The 25,593-nt window shown below is 35.4% G+C and overlaps 1 protein-coding gene and 1 long non-coding RNA gene across 2 annotated transcripts; both read left to right on the plus strand.

The window, feature by feature from the left end:
* The first annotated feature begins 2,281 nt into the window (after window positions 1-2,281).
* LOC130732244 (uncharacterized) lies at window positions 2,282-3,361 on the plus strand. The gene is made up of 2 exons (XR_009016980.1): window positions 2,282-2,906; window positions 3,030-3,361. It is a non-coding gene; the product is annotated as an uncharacterized LOC130732244 (long non-coding RNA).
* Window positions 3,362-18,067: 14,706 nt separating this feature from the next.
* On the plus strand, window positions 18,068-25,052 carry LOC130732245 (wall-associated receptor kinase-like 20). The gene is made up of 4 exons (XM_057584339.1): window positions 18,068-18,882; window positions 20,002-20,064; window positions 21,976-22,325; window positions 23,975-25,052. Exons 1-4 carry the CDS (start codon window positions 18,093-18,095, stop codon window positions 24,692-24,694), a joined length of 1,923 nt encoding a protein of 640 aa, XP_057440322.1. The 5' UTR covers window positions 18,068-18,092; the 3' UTR covers window positions 24,695-25,052.
* The last annotated feature ends 541 nt before the right edge of the window (window positions 25,053-25,593 follow it).

Consider the following 25,593-nt stretch of genomic DNA (forward strand, 5'->3'; position numbering starts at 1 on the left):
TATCAAACCTTGTCCATCTCTATAAAACTCGTATATTCTCCATACTCCCTTTGCACATTAATTCAAACTCAATCTGCATCATCACTTCACTAATACTTCTCACCATGCAATCTTCATCATACATAATTCGTCGTCTCTTAGGAAACTTTAGACCTGAACTCCTAGTTCAAGTACTGAATTCCATTCCCACTCCCTCGTTCATGTAAGTTGTTTCTTCATCTTTTATTTCACTACTACATATTGCTATCTACATCCTTTTCATTCGTAGGTATACAAAAAATGAAATTGAATTATGAACTAACATTAATTATTGATTGTTCTTTAGAACATACAGATCGCGTGGTGGACCTAGACAATCAGATCCCAGCAAAGGGAGCGGTGGAAAACATAACCGATAATAGCTGGGATTGGAATGAATCTATATAGGATGAATAAATACTAGCTACTATCTAGCTAATATAGCTTTACGGATGAATAATGACTGTTTGAGTGTCAATTAGTTGTAATCAGCTAGTGATTCGAAAATTATTGTGTGGTGAAAGCAAAACAGCACAAATTCCATAACAAAATCTTCAACAATCCAAGGCTCAATTATTGTGTAAACTTCAGCTCTAATCATGCTGTTTAATTTACTTGTGCTTCATCGATGATATGTTCTTGATCATTTTTATTGCTATAGCGTTTTTCTTTTCCTTTACCATGCCAAGCTAGCCAAAAAGAATATAAAAAAATATAAGTTGGAAGCTGAAGTGATAACTCACAATTCATTATGTGAGACCTAAAAAGTCAAAGCATCTGGAGTCAAATTGATATAAAATTAAATGAAAAAAAAAAAACCTTGAGAGTGAGAGTAAAACTCTTGGTGCTTGCTATGATACCACAACACTTGTGTGGGTATGATAGACGAAAAGGTTGTGGACCAATCACATCCTCTGTATTTAAAAAGAAAAAAATAAAAATATAAATTATTTTTATTGTGGACCAATCACATCCTTCATGTATGATACATTGTGGGTATCATAGAAACCACCAAAACTCTTTCTTTCAAGTAAGTATAATGAGTAGTGATTGGTGGCCCGAAATGTTTTCCTTACGAATTAAACGAACAGTTGTATAGTTTATAACAAAAAATCTTGTCATTAGTAGAAACACAATTTTGTTGACCAATCAAATGAGGGCATGGCACGCAGACGAATTTCGTGAATTTCGTCTCATGCCATATAAACTAAATACTTTTACTACATAATTTTTTTTTTCTAATGTACTTTTTCAATTTTAAGTGAGGACACTTGCCCTCATACCCATGTACTTGCATCCGTCTATGTCTATGCTAGTCTACTCTTGAAGTTTGGAGTGGAAACTTCTGGCGAATAGAGCTCTGCACTTTGTTGAGGTCTTGGAGTATTGCAATTTTCTAGACATCGACTATCGAGGCTAAAGTAGAATTTATGTGAATTGGCTCTAGAGGTGAATTTATGTCTTGTAGAGGGTAAATTAAGTAGAAGAAAAGCAGAGGCAATTACCAAAAACCCTTAGGTGGTAAGTAGGTTCTTTGCTATAAAGAATTTCATAAGGCTTCTTTGTAGAGGGTCTTGTTGTTTTGTTTCATATCTCTTGTTTTACCCAATGCAATTTGTTTAAATAGGCTCAAGATGTAGAGTATGATGCGAGTTATGATATACACACACATATTCACTCATTTTTCACCTTCATTCTATAAATTTTTCTTTTTTTTATTAATCAAATCACCTATCACATTTTTACTTTCTCTCTCTTTTCTTCCTCCACCTCTCCACACCTCATTACACCTCAAAAAATGAGGTGTGAAGATATAATTATTCGTATGATGTTGAGTGATAAAGAGTATGATTAGAGGCGTTGGACTTTCGTTACTGAATTTTTTTCTCATTGTTCTTGACCGGAGTCGCCATGGAAGAGAAAAAGGAAAATGATTGAAAAAAAAAATAAAAAACGTGGAGGGTAATAAATGTATCAAAATTCATCTCATGTAGTTTTCCTATTTAAAAAAAAAAAAGACTCATCTCATATACAAATATGATGTTTTTTTTAATCAATTAATCCACCTTGGAATTCCCCTAAAAAAATAAAGTAACCTAAAATTTCCTGCCAATTTTCTATATATATATATATTACTGACGAAATGAGTGTGGGGAAGAATAATGTTCTCTTCACACGTCTAAGAGAGGTGGAAGGAAGAAAAAAATATAAATTAAAGAAAAAAAAATAAGAGAGAAAAAATATGAGATGTGATAGATGATAGGAGAAGAGGAATAGAAATAAAAATAGATAGAAGTGAGATGTACTAAAAATGAGGTGTTAACATATCTTTACTAGTGTGGGAAAGCATGGGTTGTTCACATGGTTTCATGCTATTTTAATTTGTAGTAACAGCTACTTATTTACTAAATTACATGGATTTTCAAAGTTGGAGTTTTCAGGTCCAAGTCGATCCAGCTAATAGTTCCAAGTCAACTCACTCGCTAGTCAAGGCGATCAAGCTAAGTATGAACATTTGACAAATAGACCAATAACCATGGTAGACGCAGAGATAGAAGAATCAACAAAACAAAACAAAAGTAGATGTGCAAAAAGAAGGGGGGTATATAATTAAAAATAAAGTTTGATTCACTCTTTAATTAAATAATAGAAATTTAGTCCTATCCTACTTCATTAAGTCAAATATCAAACCTTGTCCATCTCTATAAAACTCGTATATTCTCCATACTCCCTTTGCACATTAATTCAAACTCAATCTGCATCATCACTTCACTAATACTTCTCACCATGCAATCTTCATCATACATCAAGGTTCGTCGTCTCTTAGGAAACTTTACACCTCAAGTCCTCGTTCAAGTACTGAATTCCATTCCCACTCCCTCGTTCATGTAAGTTGTTTCTTCATCTCTTATTTAAATTCTACATATTGCTATTTGCATCCTTTTCATTCGTGGGTATACAGAAAATGAAATTGAATTATGAACTAACATTAATTCTTGTTTGTTCTTTAGAACATACAGATCGCGTGGTGGATCCAGAAGATCAGATCCCAGCAAAGGGAGCGGTGGAAAACATAACTGACAATAGCTGGGATTGGAATGAATCTATATAGGAACTCAGAAATTTCAGAATCATAACAATGAAGCTGGCGATCAAATTACTAGCGATTTTGGAGTATGCGGATTAAATACTAGCTTCTAACTAGCTAATATAGCTTTAAGGATGAATAATGTTTGATTGAATGTCAATTAGTTGTAATCAGTGATTCGAAAATTATTGTGTATATTTTGAAAGCAAAAAAGCATAAATTCCATAACAAAATCTTCAACAACCCAAGGCTCAATTATTGTGTAAACTGCAGCTCTAATCATGCTGTTTAATTTTTTTTTTTTGAACAACAAAGAATTGCATTAAAGATGAGCACACAAGGAGTACTCCAACCCTTCATACACAGAGAAGAACAATACAAAGAAAACCAGAGACAGAATAAGGAGGGAAAAAGGGTTACAAAGAGACATAACAAAATAACCCAAAAGAATTCACCCTCCCATTATAAAGACTCTCTTAATTTGGCTACTAGTATCAATTCTGTTCTTCAAACCAGATCCAAACTCCAAAGTGCTCAAATTAGAAGAAATAGAGAGCTCCAACATACCACCACTTCTGCATAACTAACAAAGGAGTACAGCACCCTCCATATAAGCTCATATAATAGCGAAACTCCAAAGGAAACCAGCAGAAACCAGAGCACATTAAACCCACCATGAATAACACAGCAGCAGACCCGTTTGATTATGTACCCCAGGTCCCCAGCTGATATTTCCTTCATGCTGTTTAAATTTTAATTTACTTGTGTTTCATCGATGATATGTTCTTCATAATTTTTATTGCTATAGCGTTTTCCTTTTCCTTTACCATGCCATCCCATGCCAAGCCAAAAAGGGGAAAAAATTATAAGTTGGAATCTGAAGTCACAACTCACATTTCATTACGTGAGACCTAAAAAGTCAAGCATATGGAGTTGGAGTCAAATTGATATAAATAGAAAAAAGAAAACCTTGAGAGTAAAACTCTTTCAAGTAAGTATAATGTATAAACTTTTAGAGATATAATATATAAAACCATTCATGGTCCCTTATCCAACAACTTGAGTTTTTCGGGATAAATGATTGCTTGACATGGTATTAGAGCCTCTATGACCGAGAGGTCTAGAGCTCGACCCTTGCCGCTTTCAATTCTTCTAATAAAAAAAAGTTTAATTTCTTAAGATTTTGAAATAAGTAATTATTTGACATAAACATCCTATCTCAATCTACCAAATCCACCCAAAAATAGCCCACAAGAAATACATATAAAAGAACATCCAAACTTCGATGCCAACACTCAAAAGTCAAAAGTTTGTACTTGAGAGTCTCTCTCATTCTTATTATATATATATATATATATATGGAGTGTATATATATATAGAGTGTAACAAGTGAGAACAATGTTTATTTGTCCTATTTATAAATGATTGTATGGTTTGATGCTCTCATCCCTCATAATAAACATTGCTCGCACTTGATTCGCTATATATATATATATATACATACAAAAGAACAATGTTTTTTGTTTGACTTCTGGCCCCTATTCTTGCTCCTTTTCTTTGTTCTATTGGTGGAATGGGTTCTGGTTTTGGGGAAGGCAACGAGGGTGGTGATGGGGACGATGATGGAAACAACAATGCATATGGTGGTTCTAGGTTAGATGTTGTTTCGGGCCGAGGTGGTTCTACCAAGGCTCGTGTGGCTCTCTTTGTAGATGGCATCTCATACTCGATTTCCTATCATTAGATTAGAGATTTGTTCACCCAATTCGGTTGCTTGGTGAACGTTTTTGTCTAGCGCTCTAGGAGGCCTGGGAGACGATTTCGCTTTGCTTTTGTTTGTTTTTCATCGTTGAAGGCTGCTTCTACGACGATTAAACGTTTTGATAGGTTTCGGATGGGTAAAACTTTTCACTTTGTGTCTTTGACTAAGTCTCCCAATAAGGCTGTGATGGATTTCGATGACAAAGTCTCTGCTAATCGACTTGCCTCTAGGATTTCGGTTTCTGGTCTTGGTGCTCCCTCTTGGAGGGATGTTGTGGGGTTAAAGAAGGATTCTCAAGCGTCGTTATGCTCTGTTTGGGGATGTGGTGGTACGCCCTGCTTTTCATAGTGATGTTGTTACCGTTCCGTGGTTGTCAGATTTGGAGGGATTTTCCGTTGTTGGCAATTGCGGCGAGTTAGGGTTGAGTATCCCTGACGAGGTTCTTTTCCCTGAAGCTTTTGGATCATTTCTTAAAGGTGGTTCGACCTTTGTTGTCAGAGGGAGAGATGTTTTTCTTTTCCCTGAAATTGGTTGTCCTTCTAGAGTGGTAGAAGATGTTGAAGGTTTTGATGTTTCTTCTATGACTGAGGTGTTAGATGACTCGCCTTTTTCCAGTTATTGCCCCTTCGAAGGCTATTAGCGAGTTGGTAGTTGATTCTTCACAGGCCTTGTCGGTGTTTTCTCCTAGTATTAATCGGCTTGGTATTAGAGGTATCATCTTTAATGATAACTCTGTGGGTGTTGTTCTGGTAAGCCTTATGCGTAGCCTCGTCTTTAGAGAAGGGAAGGTTGTCTTGGCTTTGCCCTTCGACATTCGGGTTCCTTTGCCTTTTCTGAGATCTTCCCCTGATGTCTCCTCTTGATGGATTCATTTCTACAGCTGAGACACTTGACGTGGGAAGCTATGGGTTTGACTCGATTCGTTCTAGTGTTGCTGATGATGTGCTTGGTTTTCTTCCTCCTAGGCCATGTCTGGTTCCGTTTGAAAATGATGGGGTCGCTCAACATCAGCTCATCGATATGGTAGTTGGTTTGGATTTGTCGTCTTTGCTCCTGATGTTCTTCCCCGTAGGAGAGGGCGTCCAAAAATGGTCAAGAGAGGTTGTAAGCCTCGTCAGGTGCCCCCGACGACTTGTGTGGGTTCGGCTGCGGTTGGTGGAGGAGGTCCCTCCTCGAGTGCGATCTTGCCCTCGGTTTGTCCTGCTCCGTTGGATTCAGGGAACGCTCCAGGTGGTCGTTCCTGGACGCGAGTTAAGAAGGCGTGGATGGTTGGCAAGCTTGTGGGGTATGCTTTTGACAGTGGAGATGAGACAGCTATCCGCAGCCTGGCACAGGAAATGGAGGAGTGGTGGCTGCCTTGGGTGTTGATATTACTCTTGGTGTTGTCTTTGGTTATGGTTTAGGTCTTTGTTTTTTGTTCCTTCGGTTTTTCTCTTTTGTTCAGGGAGGTTCTTGTTGTTTATACCTTTAAGGTGGTTAAGTGGCTGTATATATCTGTGGATGATTGAGGATTTTTTTTGTATCCTTGTGGTCTTATTCCTGAGCTTAGCCTTTTCTTTTTTTAAATTTTTTTATATATTTATATTTCCAAAACGATAAATGAGACTGAAATTTCATTCCACTCATAATTAAGAGGGGAATGAAATTAAACTCAAAATTATAGATTTTGGTTATGGGTTCTGGGCTTGTTGACTAGAAATTGTCATTCTAAAGAAAACAATGTCATGTCACACCATTTCACTCAAAGTTATGTGCTGCATGTCGCGCTATTACAATCCTGCTTTACAATAGGAAATGCGGGCTTCTGAGTGTTAGCTTAAGTGATAAGAGCTAGATGACATAAGAATTGGATGGGATGAAGGATGAAGTGACCAGGGTTCAAACCCTAGATAAGGAGTAACTTACTAACATTACTAAGAACTAACTTTTTCCTATGAAAAAAAGGAACTTCATGCTAAAAATGTATTTCAAATTTTCTTTAATAGGCAGTTCCATTAAGTGTGTGTCTAATTATATTGGAATAAACTCTTAATATTATATTAAAATAAAAAAAATTAGACATAAACATAGCCAAAAATTCAAGTCATATACTAATAGTTTGTCACTTTGTCCATTTGTTGTGCAGACCTGGATCTTAAAAATCAAACAGTGAGAGGAGAGAGTGTGAGAGGAGAGTCGAGAGAGTCACTATTATCTTAAAATATAAGATCATATAATAGTTTGTCACTCTACACAACAATTTTAATGGATATTGGATCTCCGACTCCCGTATGAAATCCAGAAAGGAAAAGAGTGAGAGCATAGTCAATAAAAGACAATTGGCACTTGGCTTAAGAATTGTAGCATACTTCTATCTATGACAAATTATAAAGACTAGTCCTTCACGACACCAACCAGAATTTACTTCACAACTTTAATACCAAAATTAAATCAATAATTGTTTAGTAACATTTTTCTAAACAACTCACTACTAAAAAGTGCAAATTAGTGACGGAATTTAGTGACGGATTAAAGTTCATAGCTAACAGTTACGTCTTTTGTGACGGATTTGATAAATATGTGACGGATTTATTTTCCAGGTATTTAGTGACCAAATTAGTGACGAACATTTCCTTCATAAAATGTTCCATCACTAGTTTCGTCACTAATATTGTCATTTTGCATATAGTTACGTATTTTGACATGGAATTTCCCGTCACTAAAAGTTTTCGTCACTGATTGCCAATTTTGTGATTGAAATAGTGATAGAATATTTTCCACACTATTTTATTTCATTTCACATACTATCACATTGGTTACACTACAAGAAAAATGATATTTAGGGACACTTTTTTTTAGGCAATAAAATTACTGTTGCTAATACAATTGGAAAATTAAAAACTTTGCATTAGGTATTGATTAATTGGTGATAATTTATCTTTACCGGTAATTAGACTACAGCCACCAGAAAAGACACACTCCCACAAGGCCACACACGATGTTTACCTCTCGTTTCCCACTGAAACCTGAATTGATTGAGCATTTCCCCTCTCTCATGCGAAGGTGAAAACGACAAGGATATTGCGTGAAGGATTTCTTTGTTTCTCGATCCAATATCTTCACTCCAACTTCGTTTCTCTTCCTCGACCCTTTATCTATGGTTTGATTTGAAATGTTCCCCTCACAACACTCACTCTTTGTTGTTTCTTCTCGTGCTGAGCTACGGTTTTGAGTTCAGAACCGGATCAGAGGTGATGTGAAGTGGATCTGTTGTAAATGGTCATGTTTGTGTATAAGGATGAATTCCAAGATTGATCCATCGCTTTTTCCACTGACCACACAATGGATTTTCTCATTGTTCCTCTCCTTGGTTTTGTAGTGCAAACGACTTCTCACGATTGCAATTTTCTATATGTAATCACTTGCTTTGAAGCTTGATCTAATTTTAGGCGCATAATTTTCTCTTCGTTGAATCTTGATTGCATTGGTTGTAGTCTTATTTCATAAGGAATATCAATGTTGAGTTATAGATTCTTAGATGCATACACTAAGACCATGAGAGAATATTGGGGAATCATTACATGACATGCCCTATTCAAAAAGTATTTAACTCTCGAAAAGATTGTGAAATGAGTAATAGAACACCAAGACCACTGACATGTAATTGGAACTTACATTGAAAAGCGTTCAAAGCTTGTGCAGAGCTTGTAGCTATCAGCAAGGAGATTGCAAAAAAGTGTAGGGACCTCTTGCGTCACGAGCATTATGAGCTATCTTGCACTGGAAGAGCGAGGAAAATGAATGAGTTGAATTTCAGAAAAGCACGTTTTGGAATTTACCTGATGAAAGATGTATTCTAGCAGCCTTAAGGTTGAGCTACTTTCATTTAACTTTAATCTTGGGACAATATTTTTCTTCTTGTGACATGTTTCCCAAAGATACAAAATTGATACAAGGGCAATCTGGTCCATCTTAGGATGGTAAATGTGCTTATCTTATCTAAGAAAAACAAGGAGGTAAAAGATGTTAGTAATTCAATTTGGAAGGAATGATATCGAAAATCATTCTTTAGAATATCTCTACGATTTTAGAGGAAATATTTCTTCCAAGAAGCACGACCATGTTCGTAATCTGGCTGAATTTATCATGGGGAAACAATGTGTTACTTTGGACTTTACAACCCAAAGATTTAGATTTACGTGTCTGAGAATTTCTCGGTCAAGGGAATTATGTGTTCCATTGTAAGATTTATCACATGAGAAGAAAAGTACAATGTTTTGGATATATATATGGAATATTAAGTAAAGTGGAAAAACTGTTGTAAGGTAAAATATTTTTTCTGGTTTTGGACGACTTGTGTAACAGAAATGGCCAATGAAATTCGGATTGAGTGGAGAAAAATGGAACAAGTTCATCTATGTTAAGTTTCGTAAATCCAAAGGTGCTTCTGTTTGGGTACCTACTCGTGATATGGATGTTGCAAAAATCATGGGAATGTCAACTTTTCAACCTCACTGTTTGCATGGTCTCTCCAAGGATGACATGTTGGTTGTTTTTTAAGTAACATGCAATTGGAGCTTACAATGAAGAACGTTCAAAGCTTATGCAAAGCTTGTAGGTATCGGCAAGGAGATCACAAAAATGTGTAGGGGATTAACTCTTGCATCACGAGCATTACGAGCTCTCTTGCACTTGAAAAGTGAGGAAAAGGAATGAGTTGAATTTCAGAAAAGCACGCTTTTGAATTTACCTAATGAAAGATGTATTCTAGCAGCTTTAAGGTTGAGCTACTTTCATTTAACTTTAATCTTGAGACAATGTTTTTCTTTTTGTGACATGTTTCCCAAAGATACAAAAATAAATAAGGGCAATCTGGTCCATCTTAGGATGGTAAATGTGCTTATCTCATCTAGGAAAAACAAGGAGGTAAAAGATGTTAGTAATTCAATTTGGAAGGAATGGTATCGAAAATCATTTTTTAGAATATCCCTACGATTTTAGGGGAAATATTTCTTTCAAGAAGCACAATCATGTCTGTGATCTGGCTGAATTTGTCATGGGGAAAGAATGTGTTACTTTGGACATAACAACCCAAAGATTTGGATTTGTGTGTCTAAGAATTTCTCTGTACAGAAAATTATGTGTTCTATTGTAAAAATTATCACATGAGAAGAAAAAGACAATGTCTTGGATATATATATGGAATATTAAGTAAAGTGGAAGAATTGTTGTAAGGTGAAATTTTTTTTCTGGTTTTGGACGACTTGTGTAACCGAAATGACCAAATGAAATTCAGATTAAGTTGAGAAAAATGGAACAAGTTAAAATATGTGTTGTCCTATGAATCAAATGTGCTTCCGTTTTGATACCTTCGTGATTTGGATGTTGCAAAAATCATGGGAAAGTCATCTTGTCAACCTCACTATTTGAAATGTCTCTTCGAGGATTATTGTTGGTTGTTGTTCAAGTAACATGCAATTGGAACTTACAATGAAGAGTGTGCACAACTTGTGCAAAGCTTGGCAATCAACAAGGAGATCGCAAAAAAGTGTAGAGGATTACCTCTTGCATCACGAGCATTAGGAGCTCTTTAGCACTTGAAGAGCGAGGAAAAGGAATGGGTTGAATTTCAGAAAAACACGCTTTGAAATTTACCTGATGAAAGATGTATTCTAGTAGCCTTAAGGTTGAGCTACGTTCATTTAACTTCAATATTCAGACAATGTTTTTCTTTTTGTGCCATGTTTTCTAAAGATACAAAAATCCACAAGGACGATCTGGTCCATCTTAGGATGGTCAATGTGCTTATCTCATCTATGAAAAACAAGGAGGTAAAAGATGTCATTAATTCAATTTGGAAGGAATTGTATCGAAAATCATTCTTTAGAATATCTCTACGATTTTCTTGGAAATATTTCTAAGAAGCACGACCCTGTCCGTGATCTGGCTGAATTTGTCATGGGAAAAAAATGTGTTACTTTGAACAGAACAACCCAACGATTTGGATTTGTGTGTCTGAGAATTTCTCTGTACAGGAAATTATGTGTTCAATTGTAAAAATTATCACATGAGAAGAAAAGTACAATGCCTTGGATATATATATGGAATATTAAGTAAAGTGGAAGAATTGTTGTAAGGTAAAATATTTTTTCTGGTTTTAGACGATTTGTGTAACCGAAATGACCAAATGAAATTCAGTTTAAGTTGAGAAAAATGGAACAAGTTGAAATATGTGTTGTCCTGTGAATCCAAAGGTGCTTTCGTTTTGATACCTTCGTGATATGGATGTTGCAAAAATCATGGGAAAGTCAACCTGTCAACCTCACTATTTGAAATGTCTCTTCGAGGATTATTGTTGGTTGTTGTTCAAGTAACATGCAATTGGAACTTACAATGAAGAGCGTGCACAACTTGTGCAAAACTTGGCAATCAGCAAGGAGATCGCAAAAAAAGTGTAGAGGATTACCTCTTGTGTCACGAGCATTAGGAGCTCTTTAGCACTTGAAGAGCGAGGAAAAGGAATGGGTTGAATTTCCAAAAAGCACGCTTTGGAATTTACCAGATGAAATATGTATTCTAACAGCCTTAAGGTTGAGCTACTTTCATTTAACTTCAATCTTGAGACAATGTTTTTCTTTTTGTGCCATGTTTTCCACAGATACAAAAATCAACAAGGACGATCCGGTCCATCTTAGGATGGTCAATGTGCTTATCTCATCTATGAAAAAAATGAGGTAAAAGATGTCTGTAATTCAATTTGGAAGGAATTGTATGGAAAATCATTGTTCAGAATATCTCTACCGATTTTAGAGGGAATATTTCTTTCAAGATTCACGACCGTGTCCGTGATTTGTTGAATTGTCATGGGGAAAGATGTGTTACTTTGGACAATACAACCCAAAGATTTGAATTTACGTGTCTGAGAATTTCTCAGTCTAGGAAATTATGTGTTCCATTGTAAAATTTATCCCATGAGAAGACAAGTATAATGCCTTGGATATATATGGAATATTAATTAAAGTGGAAGAACTATTGTAAGGTAAAATAGTTTTTCTGGGTTTGGACAACTTGTGTAACTGAAATGACCAAATGAAATTCAGATTAAGTGGAGAACACTGGAAGAAGTTATAATTTAGTAAAGAATTTTCGTCGATTCGATTATTAATCCTCCATTAATGACAAAGGTTCATTTTACGAAAACTCTTAAACATTAACTTAAATTAAAACCCAAAACATTTAAGACCTGCATAGCATTCATAGGAATAATGCCCATACTTGTGACAATTGTAGTAATTGTAATTTTATGTTGTTCTTGTCCTGCAGGGAAGTGCTCCTATAATCAATATAATTAGGCTAAAAAGCACTTTTGGCCCCTGATGTTTTAAGTTTGTGCAAATTCTGCCCCTACTCTATTTTTGTCGATGTTTCTACCCCTCATGTTTTCAAACAGTGCACCGTCTACCCCCCGTCAGTCGGACGTTAAAAAACTAACGGAATAAGCTGATTTGACTTTTTTAAAATATTTTTTTGACCTGCCACGTGGAAATTACAAGTGAAATTGGAAAAAGGGGGCGTGGGAGATTCAAACTCAAGACCTGTAAGTAGAAAAATATGCATTTAACCAGTTCAGTTACATACATAATTGATATATACATCAAGCAAATTTAATTTATAGCATTTTCTTGATCATCATCAACTTCATATACTCCTCTTCATCTCTCCAATCCACTCATGAACCTCTCTTGAGAAAGTCTGACTGACGGAGGGGTAGAGGGTGCACTGTTTGAAAACATGAGGGGTAGAAACGTCGACAAAAATAAAGTAGGGGCAGAATTTGCACAAACTTGAAACATCAGGGGCCAAATATGCTTTTTAGCCATATAATTAATAAGAGGTGAATCATCATGAGTATCAGCACTGTCCCTATCATATGACCATCATCCTCACTTTCGAGTGGCATAGTGAGGGTGTGACGCTCGCTCTCATCATCCCCATCATCCCCATCATCCTTCCAATTACAAACTTGTAAGGAAAATAGAAATTGGCAAAAGTAATTCAAGCTGTAACAATTAAAATCACCTGATATTCATATTTAGGTCTCTTCCTCTTCCTGTTTATGCCAGACTTCCTATATTTAATAAATGCTGCTGCTGCTTTCAGAGGACTCATTGGGAAGATTTGTGACAAGGTAGGAAAACTTATTTGTCCACATATCATTTAACTCTGGATAATTATATGCCTTCCCAAGACCCTCATATAAATACCAATTAATATCTTTGTATTTGTTAGGCTGAACAACTTTCATCTTTGGAATAGCAAAAACATTGACAACCTCCAAACCCAGTTGTTTAAAGCATATGTCGGGACGATTCAAACTAACAGTTTGGTAGCAAATGATAGGCACCATGGCATACTTCACACGCAACTGATTCACATCATCCTGAGGAAGCGCCGGCCTCTCATATGGATTCCAAGTAACCTTGCAAACATAAAAATTGACTATGTTAGATAATATGGAACAAATAATGATAATAAGGTTAATAAAAATTAAAATGAAACTTACATCCTCCTCCTTCATCCGGAAAAAATAATTTAATGTAATATTCCACTCTTTTTTGTGTGTTTGGTTTTTAAGTATGTGTACACCACATCTATCCAGGTAAAATACAAGGGTTATATAGGTGGTAAAACAAATGTGTTCCTTATGAAGGGGAACCACTCTAATGCAAATACCAATAAGAAAGAAATAAAGTACAAGAGTTATTAAATAATATAATTCATATAAATTGAAATGACAATCTAAAAATCTAAAAAAAACTTACTATCAAGCCCCATGTGAAACAACAAATACTTTTTTTGTCATTGCCCAAAGCATTTTTTATGTGTGCAAGAACAGCTGCTCCCCAAGCATATTTATTAATTTTTTGTAAATCTAAGAGCTCCAAAAAGTCTGGCATAATAGTCCCTTTCCGATTGGGAAGAAGTGTTGTTCCTAACAGGTACATAATGAAAGCCTTTGCATGGGCCTCCACAGAATCAGAAGCATCACTGGGCAATTCCTTAAAGTATAAAGGCAATTTATTTACACTGATTTCACCCTTGCATGTACCTTTTCTGAGCAAATCTCTTGCTTGATAATCCTTCAAATTTAAATGCTTCATGACTAAGTCCACAGCCTCATAAGTAATATATACAGACACCTGCCACAATCATATCAATATCAAATTGTATTAATTTCTTCAGGCTCATATTCATATAATAAAAAATTGCAAAATGCAAAAAAAATCTGAGATAGTAGCTCACCTGGATCCCATCTATGGGAAGTCCAGTGATGAAGTAGATATCTTTCTAATCTCATATCTAAAATAAAATCCCTAACCTCTTTTCCAAGTCGAAAGCAACATTTTTCCTTATCATAAACCTCCAAGAGGGCTTCTAGGGGACCCAATGGTAAATGGAAGTTACCTTTGGAAAAGCACTCTTTAACCTTAAGAAACTGAGAAAAACAGGTCATTTCAATTTTTTTGGCCACTCTCTCATGCATAGACCATTCACACAGTTTATTCATGTGCATATCGGAAGATTTACCCATAACTAGCTCTCTCATTAAACAACAAACCTGTCAAATACAAAACAATCAAAATCTCAATAAAAATACACATTATTAAAAGTTGCAATCAGAATTTTGCAATGAGACAAGAAGGCTTGTGTTGCTTAAAATAATGTAGCAATTTAATCCTCACATCTATTAAAAGTTCCTAATTACTTCCCCCAACATTCCAAACCCTAACAACTAAGAAGGCAATGGAGATGTCTCCAGAATTGCTTTGGAAGCACTGGAAGCAAGATATGCTGAACAAAATGCCTCTAGATGTAGAAATGATGGATGCTCTCCCGTTTTGGAGGTTTGTTGCAATACAATCCCCCGCTCTTATTTATAAGACCCCATATTGCCTGGTTTTATGTTGTTATTGTGATTGTCTTTTAGGGTACTCGATTTTCTAAGAGCATCTTGTATGAATATGCTGCTATGAGGAAGAAAGGAATGCCTACTTACGAGACTAGTAGGCTAGAAGGGTTGCTTCCTCTTTATATATCTTTGCAAGCTGCAGAACCACAATAGGCTTTTCCAAAGGATTAGAACTAAGGTAGTCCAATACAATCTGGACATACTCTCCAAAAAAATGAATATATCAAAACCATTTTAATCTTTCAAATGTATATATGAATTCATAAAATACAAAGATACCTACTCGTGATATGGATGTTGTAGAAATCATGGGAAAGTCAACATGTTAACATCACTGTTTGCAAGATCACTTCGAGGATTATTGTTGGTTGTTGTTCAAGCAACATGCAATTGGAGTTTACAATGAAGAGCGTGCAAATCTTGTAGCTATCGGCAAGGAGATCGCAAATGAATGTAGGGGATTACCTCTTGCATCACAAGCATTAGGAGCTCTCTTGCACTTGAAGAGCGAGGAATATGAATGGGTTGAATTTCAGAAAAGCGCGTTTTGGAATTTACCTGATGAAAGATGTATTCTAGCCGCCTTAAGGTTGAGCTACTTTCATTTAACTCCAATCTTGAGACAATATTTTTCTTTTTGTGTCATGTTTCCCAAAGATACAAAAATCAAGAAGGACGATCTGGTTCATCTTAGGATGGTCAATGTGCTTATCTCATCTAAGAAAAACAAGGAGGTAAAAGATGTCAGTAATTCAATTTGGAATGAATGGTATCGAAAATCATTCTTAAGAATATCGCTACGATTTTGGAGGAAATATTTCTTTCAAGAAGCACGACCATGTCCGTGATCTGGCCGAATTTGTCATGGGGAAAGAATGTATTACTTTGAACAATACAAACATGACAAGTTTGTTGGAAAACACACACCATATTCTTTACGGTGGCCAAGGAGAGGTATCTTTAAACCAGGGAACTTTCAAGAAAGTTGAATCCTTGCGAATATTAAATAACTTTGAACCTTGCTTTATGGAAGAATGTGTTACTTTGGACAGTACAAACATGACAAATTTGCAGGCAAACACACAGCATATTCTTTACTGTGGCTAGGGAGAGTTATCTTTCAACCAAGTAACTTTTAAGAAAGTTGAATCCTTGCGAACATTGTGTAACTTCGATCCTTGCTTTATAGAAAAATATGCTTGCCTACCAAAACACTGCTCTCTTCGAGTATTACAAACATGTTCTTTCAATTTATCATCCCTTAGAAGATTAATTCATTTGAGGTATTTGAAGCTTAATGTGATTGACATAAAAATCTTGCCCAACCCAATTTATAGCTTGCACAAATTGGAAATCTTGAAACTGAAATGTTTGCGCAAACTTATTTGTTTACCCCAAACACTTGACTCGGTTACAGAATAAGGCATATATACATAAATTATAGACAAGACTCATCACCGATTTTTACACGATATTGACACTCTGACACAGCTAGTTTTTAAAAAGTAGGACACTATGATATTGCTTATATACATAAATGTGCATGTTGCGTGTTTATAGATAGATAGATAGATATAATGAAATTCACAAAGTCAATAGAAATTAATCTCTTTATAAACAGGGGCGGAGACAGGGGGTGGCATACAGATGCCATGGCTAACTCTCTTAAAAAAAAATTAACAATAATGAACAATTTATTACATACTCTAAATTAAGTGATGATACCATATTTTCTTTGCGCCCATTTTCTCAAGATATAAATTTCTTTACTTTAATCTCAATATATAAACAATAAAAACTTGTGTATGCTCGATGATGGTACACTACTAAAGCGGGGTAAGAAGAGAAAATAGATAAATACTTTAGATGACAATTAATAGTTTGTCAATTTTTAAAGATAAAGTGTATACGTGACTTTAGAAATCTGTATGTTTTTTAATATTTAATTTTGGCCCCTGTCAACTTAAAAGTCTGCCTCCGCCACTGTTTATAAAAAAACATGAAACCAATTTCCTAAACTCTATGTGAACTTCATAAAAATACTATAAGATACCATTTTACAAAGTAACCTCTTTGTCTAAAAAAAGTTAATCTAGCTAATAGTTTTCACCTCCTTCTTGATCATCACCGGTGAAAAGTATAACCTTTAGTTTCATTCATCAAGTGAAAAATGTAACTTCTTTCATGGTTTGACTTATAAAATTATTTTTTGAAAACTATAAGTGTCCTAGAGGTGTGCGAGCTAAGAAGATGTATCAGCTCAAGTGTCTAAGCCAAGAAGATGTGTCGGCTCAAGTGTTCGAACCACAAAAAATATTTTCTTATTCAAACACTGCGAAGAAGCGTCAAATTTTATTATGTATGTATTTGGGTTAATGGTAAGGGAGTTTGATTTAAGTTCCTCTGAGGACTATATTACTAAACCATGAGAGAAAAAAGTCCACACCTTACCTGATCCAAGTCCTAGATTGCTCTTTGGATCTATTTGTTTGTGCAGGAAAAACAAGGCTCATAATTTCCCGCGTCAACTACACATTATGCAAATGAACGATATCTTAGTATATAAACAAATGAACGTAACATATTTATTGGCTCGGTGTCATTGGCGGTTGTGTCTGTAAGAGTGTGGGAAGTCCCCTAAGTGAGACCTCTGATCATGTGGGTAGCCTTTTTGGCTATCCCATATCTTAGTATATATACGCATTGTCTTGGCCTTCTTGTGGTCGGTCAGTCGTGAGCCGGGACGGGATGCATGTCTCTTTCATGGTTATTCAGTATGTCCTTCAGACAAGTTCCTGGGTGCACACCTTTAGCTTAGCGAGTTGCTTTCGGATCCGACGGCTTTGTATTTGGCCGAAACAATTTTATAATAGAAGATAATATGATACATCAAGGTAAAAAGTTAACGAGCTCCACCATTTTTGTTGGCTAGGACTCAAATCACCTAAATCGTTTTTCTGATCATACTATCTTTATTCCTTATTAACTGTTTCGAAAGAGAAAAAACATACATATTAAGAAATACAATTAATGTAGTTAACTTTCAAAAAATATTATTTATTATTTTATTTTACCATTTAAAATATATTTTATCTCATCTTATTTATTATCAAGTAAATCATCAATTAATACCCTATTAAAATTCTAAACAAGTTTGTTTATGGAAATGAGCAAAGTAAAATTCCCTTTTATACCATGTATATAGGTGATTCACCTTACAATAGTTAGACAGGTTATCAACTAAATTAGAGTAAGCACTTTCTTCTTCTTCTTCCATGAGGAACATAAACCAATATCTTCTATTCATCGTGATCACTACACTGGTGGCCCTATCATCAGTGTTAGGTGCTGCTCTCAAACGCTGTCCAGATTGTGGTAAAACTCAGGTCCCATACCCGCTGAGCACCGCACCAAACTGCGGCGACCCATCCTACAAGATTCGCTGCACCGGAGGCATGCTCTTCTTGGACTCCATCAGCGGTTCCGCTTACGCGATTACCGCCATCAACCCTTCGTCACAACGACTGATCATTCTCCCACCGGGCCTCGCCAGCAGCAGCATGTGCGTGTCCACCGATTTCCAAAACGGAGGGATGTGGATTGACAGCAACTCACCCTTCAACATCACCTCAAGCAACACGGAAATTCGCCTCAACTGTTCCAAGGAAGTCTTCACCGAAACTGCGTGGAACTGCTCCTCGTCGAGCATTTGCCACAAGTACCTTAAGGAAAATGCCGCGGCGGCGAAGGCGTGTGGGGGCTTGATATGTTGCGATCTGAAGACTGGTGGGTCTTCCACTGCTTATAGGTTGAGGGTCAGGAAAGAGCGTTGTTCTGCGTATGCAAGTTTTCCCAATTTCGATCCTTCTTTGCCTGTGAGTATGTGGCGGCCGGGGGTGGAGATTGAGTGGCAGTTGCCGGAGGAGCCGCCATGCAGAGTAGTTGGGGACTGCTTGGGTTTGGCAAACTCCGATTGTTTGCCGGCTGCCGGAGGAGGAAGGAAGTGCTTGTGCAAGTATGGCTTCTTGTGGGATCCTGTAAATGTAATATGTCAAAGTAAGAAAGGTAAGACACTTCAATTCTTTTTAATGGATTTCTGAAGTTAATTACGTTTTTAGTCACTGATGTTATGATACTCTACTTTTTGTTCTTGAATCTAGTCACCTACATTTTAGTCACTTTAGCCTTAATTTTTAATAATTATGAAAAGTAGTATTTATTAGTAATAAATCTGTAAAATGTTTTATTAACTTCAATTTTCTAAATTACTCGTGAATTTTTTGTTAAATTAATATTTTTCAAAATTATAATAACTCTTTCATATTAAATATTAAAGTAGGTTTGAAAAAAATATTGAATATTTCATTTATTCTTTGGTATTATAAAGTGATTTATAATTTAATTAGGACAAAAGGAACTCTCAAAAATGAGAAATAGGCATGAAATGAGTAATGCATAGCAGAAAGAAAGATTTGTACTAATAAACAAAGCATTAGAACAATTGCACATCCATTTGCTTTGCATGTAAATACTAAAATAAAGAATTGAAAGTACTTTAAGATGCATGTTACTTAGAAATAGCGCTTCAAGCTTTTTTCTAGGGGGAACGGGTTTTGGAGTTGGGGGTGTGGGATGCAATTTGTAACTCTAATCATTTTCATATATGCCATGTAATTCTTACATTGAGAAATTTATTTAGTGATCATATAAAATATATTTTTTTTGGTTGCAAGAGGAAATTTAATAGAAGACCAAAACTAACTAATAGTAGCATCTAGATACATAGATGCATAAACAAAGGAGGGAGGTGTAGCCCAAACTTGAACCGGAGCCCCTGTTCGCGCCGCTTCCCACCTTTATAATCAGCTGTCTTTTTTTATATAAAAAAAGATAATATATTACTAGAAAATCTTCACAACAAACGCCCCGGCCTTCCATGTAAGAGAATGAAAACCTCCCAAATTCAAACAACAACCAACCCAAACAAATTAATCCAAGGTTTTTAGTTTTTCTATATTATCAGTTGTCTTTCTCTATTAATTGGTTTTATTTTATTTTTATTGTTTTAGTTTTAGAAAATCGATTCCGATGTAAAAAAAAAAAAAGTTTTAGAAAATCGAAAATTGTCCATTTCTTAATGTAAGATGTTGGTGATCACTACAACTGGAATGCTATTTTTTTTAGATGCCAATTCCTGTCAGCATGGAAGATGCCAGCACCGTAGGAAGAAAACTCCCCTCATTGGAGGTAACTTCTTCGGATCCATACAAATTATTCAGATTTATAGTATATAGTTATTTCTTCAAGAATAGATTTTCTACGACTATTGATGTTTTGAGCCAGGTGTCGGGGACAAATACACTGAAATTTATCGAGTTTTGAGCATGCATGTGCTTGGAAGTGAACACATCGTACTTGTCTTTGAAAACGCAAAGACATTGAACACATCGTACTTGTCTTACTTTAGGAATACTCCCTCCATTCTATATATTAACGAATACTACAGCAATCTAAAAGGATTGTTATTTAAGATTTTAGTAAAAAAGAGTAAAATGATAATTATTGATAGTATAATGTTAGTGAGTCATAATTAATGTTTTTTCAAAATTGTAAAAGTGACAAATAAATAGAAATATAAAGAGAATCAAAATAATGACAACTATATAGAAATAAAGGGAGTATATATAACCCCTATATAATGTGGTTGTCTAAATGATCCAAGAAAAGTTTGAGTTAAATAACTCATCATTCAATCACATTGGAGATAAGTGAGTTGAAATTTCTATATTTTATTTATTAATTTATTTCCAACTCAATCTCCAATATGATTGCATGATGAACTATTTAACCCAAACTTTCACATGGGTCATTTAGACAACCTCATATATAATTGGAATATATAAGGCTTAAGAATTTAAGAAAATATTCTGTAAACACATGCATAGAACATGCATGGCCAACAAATATTTAAATGGGAAATAAAATGAAGAGAGAAGTCATGGATGTGAAAGATTATATAAGGGAGATAGAGAGGGAAAAAAAGAGATTGTATGTTACATATATGCACTGTTTGTATATATGAGTATCATTACTTCAGATTTAATGATATATATAACCACTCAAATCTCCCCACAAATACATGTGTATCACTTGTTCTTCTAGAGAAATGAGATAAATTACCTAAATCTTTTTGTCTCAAGTGGTGGTGCAAGTCCGGATATAACTTTTCTATCTCAAAAAGTTTTACGTTGACATGGCATGGATTTACCGATAGAAGACTCAATGAGAGTGAGAGAGAGGGAAAAAAGAGCATCTCCGGGACTAAGAAAAACTTAAGTTTGAATAATCAGTAATAAGTACATAAACGAATTGAACGACTACACCTAAATTGATAGGCTTGATGTCCATCATAACAGTCTCACAAAGCCTTTAGGAAGTCTTTTGGGAGATCTTCCAAGATCTTGGTTGTCCCTAGACAACCTCGGATTTACTTTTTGGTAAGACAAATGGATTAATAAGAAGTATAAGGGGTGTATCAACCCATTAAAAAAAGTCCAATTAAATGATAAGCATATAGTTATAATACATAACACATTTTCCAGGCATCAAACACGTTACAATTAAGCTTTAAATAGTCGTTAATGAGTAAGTCAAAGTCTCGTCACTCAGCCATAGCTGTGACGAGATGTTTCTTACCTAAGTCGCCTCATCGGAAACTATGGTGCTCACTTGATTGTGAGACCTTTCGGCCAGCGGAGATGCTATTATTGGGGCCTTTTGCCCTTTTGGAATACCACTGATTTTTTTTTCTCATAGCTTGGAACTGTTTTATGTCTTTTTATTCTCATTTCACATGTTTCACTTAATCATATAAAATGTACATAAAAAAATTGATGCATGATCCGGTTAACTACTTAGTAAAGTTTTTTACATATTTATCTTCTCCTTTTTCATCACAACAATGTGAAACAAAATATTACGTTTCTAGAGACCCACATATTTAATAGTCATAAGAAGAAATAGATACAATAATTTTAACTTGGTATTAAGGTTTCACATGAAAGCATACCAACCAGAAGTTTCAAAAGGTTATGCACTGCTTCATTGTATCAGAGAGAAAAGTTCATAGAATATATTTTGATGAATTTGAAATCTCAGGTTTAGCATTGGCTGGGGCCACCATGCTAATAGGCTCTTTGATTATGGCATTGGTCTTTTACCTTAAGAGGCGAAGGATGAAAAGAGAAACCCAAGAAAGCATAAACAAGGCCCGCAACATATTGAATACAGACAACTCTAGTGGCAAATCCGCAAAAATCTTCACCATGAAAGAGATCATAAAGGCGACCAACAACTTCTCCGATGATAACCTCCTAGGTGCTGGTGGCTTCGGCGAGGTCTTCAAAGCAACGCTTGATGATGGAACCATTACCGCCATCAAGAGACCCAAGCTTGGCAATACCAGAGGCAACGATCAAATACTCAACGAGGTCAGAATACTCTGCCAGGTGTGTTATTTTTATATTTTGTTGAATAAAAATTAGAAAAACAAGACGAACAATACAAAAAATGAGAAAAATATTCTATTATTTTTTCATCAGTTGCTCCTCCATTTATATATAATAGAGTAGGAGTAACACATAATCCATTACATAGCTGCTACGTACTAGCTAAAATAATAAATAGACCTATTAATGATAATGTGAAATTTCCAGTAATTGTATGAGGGAATAATAGCCCTTCAACAAAAAAATAAAGATTTTTAGCCCATTAATAGTAACCCACACCCACAAGCATGCGTGTGCCAATTTTTTATTTTAAAAAAGAGGCAGAAACAAACAACGGGATATAGCCCAATTTTTTCATTCTGGGCTAGGCCCTCTATGAATGAAACATCTCTCCTCTTTGACAAAAAAAAAAAAAAGAGGAAGAATAAAATTATAAAAGATTAATGGTCAAATTTGTCTCTGGTTTTGTAATTTTGTAAGCGAGTTTGATTTTAGTCTTTCGGTGGTAAAATAACGTTTAGTGACCGTTATTTTTATAATTATTGTATGTTTATTACCACAATTAAATGTCATTTTTCTTCGAAGGACTAAAATCAAATATGTTTACAAAATTAAGAACTAATTTAACCATTTATCAAAATATAAAATATCTATAAAAATTATTGGGCGGGAAAAGACTTCAATTTTTTTTATGTAAAAGTACATACATATAATTAATAAAGAAATTAAATTCGGGAGTTGCGGCTTCTATCAACCTTTTTATATACGTTCCTGGTACATTTTAGCGTGGATTAAATCACTTTCTTTTTTCTAATCACTTTTAATGATATACGTATCGCAACGGTAATCAAAAATAATGTTAGTTAATTTTTTTTTTTGATAATCCGTGAATTATATATTGAAATGAAGTACAAGGGTTACTTCAACCCAATAAAAAAAATAAAAAAATAAAGTAAGAGATCAAATTAAAATTACGACAACTTAAAACCCAACCAACAACCAACTAGAGCATGAGCACACCCATCTAATTAAACCCCTTGCTCTTGAAGGTTAGACCTTACAAAAAGTGTCTCATAAAAATCTTCCAAGGAAAAACTCAATTGAAATAAAAATTTATGAATGAAAAAGAGTACACCAAATGTAAAGCTTTAAGTCAACCTCCTAGAAGATCCAAACAGAATGAGAAATCCGAATGCCCAAAGTCCCTGAGAAAGTCCACGTTTGCCGAGTTGGAGCAAAACCAATTTCCCAAAATGCATGAATGAATGGTACCAGCTTCTTCCTAGCATCACGTTCACCCCTCAAAAGCCAGAAACATAGTATACCTGCCACAAGCACACCAACCCCTATCAATGAATTGATTTTAAGCACAAAACTGGATTGGAACACCACTCAGAAAATGATTGTTGGAATCCCCGCGCTCTTGTGGATAGCCACTTCCAAGACCTCACTTGAATTAGTTCAAAGACCTTCCCTGCAACAAATTGCTCCTCCCTAAATATCAGATTATTCCTTGCAACACCTGACCATAGCCTTCTACTAATGTTAGTTAATGAATAACTAGTACAATTTTTCATATTTGCGAACCTGCATTATATTCTTTTATTCTCTAATTATTACTAATTATTAGAGACTTGATTTTTAACAAGGTTAACCACCGGAGCCTCGTGAGACTCTTGGGCTGTTCCGTGGAGCTTTCAGTGCCACTTCTGATCTACGAGTATGTCTCCAATGGAACCCTTTTTGAGCACCTTCACTGCACCACTTCAGAAAAATGGATTCGTCTTGGATGGCACGTTAGGCTGAGAATCGCGCACCAAACCGCTGAAGGGCTTGCCTATCTCCACAATGCAGCCATACCAACAATCTACCACAGGGATATCAAGTCCAGCAACATTCTCTTGGATGAAAATCTTGATGCTAAAGTTGCTGACTTTGGCCTTTCAAGGCTAGCTGTAAGTGAAGCTACTCACATCACAACGTGTGCTCAAGGAACCTTGGGTTATCTCGACCCTGAATACTATGTCAACTTTCAGCTCACAGATAAGAGTGATGTGTACAGTTTTGGGGTGGTTTTGTTGGAGCTGCTGACTTCTAAAAAGGCGATTGATTTTAACAGAGAAGAGGAGGATGTGAACTTGGTGGTTCTGATCAAGAGGGTTTTGAAGGAAGAGAGGTTGATGGAAGTAGTTGATCCGATGCTGAAAACTGGTGCTAATAGACTTGAGTTGGAGAGTATGAAGGCGTTTGGGTTTCTCGCTGCTGCGTGTTTAGATGAACGAAGGCAAAATAGGCCCTCAATGAAAGATGTTGCTGATGAGATTGAGTACATTATTAGCCTTGTTGCTGATCTTAAGGCTAAGGTCTAATACTCTAATTAGTTCTGGGAGGTGATCCATCTATATATTCCTAATTTGAATATATATTCCTGTTAGCTAGTGTGCATGTTCAAGACATGAGGAAGATGAATCTACGTTAGCGTGGGAGATGATGACAAAGAAAATTAAAAAGCGAGGAGGAAAAAATTGAGATGGGGAAATATGAGTTTTACTACACCAGTATTTATCTTTTTTTCCAACACAAGTATCCTGCATAGGAGGTCATGGGTGAGACTTTAATTTATTTAAAGAAAATCAAGCATGTGCAACTTGAATTAACCACTTTATGTTTACATGCGCAGTTTTATTACAGGTTTAATCAATGTTAATGCTGGTACTCTTATTCAAAAAAAATCTTGGTACCCTTATTTTAAGGATTTCGTGATCACGGGTTTTCTTACTTTATAATTCTCAAATTTAGTCCCTAGTTTGGTAATTTTGCAATTTTAGAACTCTAATTTTCTTTAGGAATTGTTATTGTCATGAGTCATCACCCCACAACTATTCATGTCATCCTTAAATTTGTAAAATCCGAAAAAAAAATCCTTAATATTTTTTCGCTCGTACTTTTAAAGTGTGTCACATTCGTACTCTCAAAGTGCGTTAGATTCACACTTTAAAAGTGCAACTGTTACGCACGGTAAGAGTATAAAAAAAAACAATATCAAGGATTTTTGCAAGATTTTCATTCTGTCTTTCGTTAAACAGATTTCCAGTCCAACGTTATGGAAATGTAACGCTCCCTACCACCGTATAACGAATAAAAATCATGTGCTTTGTAAAATGTGACTTCTTGAGTATTATGATGCCTGAAATTTTTTTTCTTGACGTTGATGTCAGTATACCATGTATGAATATATTATTTTCGAATTCATAATTTTAGATCTTTT

The sequence above is a fragment of the Lotus japonicus genome, chromosome 1 (assembly GCF_012489685.1).
Source record: "Lotus japonicus ecotype B-129 chromosome 1, LjGifu_v1.2".
Lineage (NCBI taxonomy): Eukaryota > Viridiplantae > Streptophyta > Magnoliopsida > Fabales > Fabaceae > Lotus > Lotus japonicus.

Bases quoted from the DNA above. Each gene is read 5' to 3' on its own strand.
- LOC130732245 (XM_057584339.1), top strand. From the start codon at position 18,093: ATGAGGAACATAAACCAATATCTTCTATTCATCGTGATCACTACACTG. The intron at 18,883-20,001 runs GTAAGACACTTC...TATTTTTTTTAG, and splicing joins AATATGTCAAAGTAAGAAAG to ATGCCAATTCCTGTCAGCAT. The intron at 22,326-23,974 runs GTGTGTTATTTT...ATTTTTAACAAG, and splicing joins AGGTCAGAATACTCTGCCAG to GTTAACCACCGGAGCCTCGT.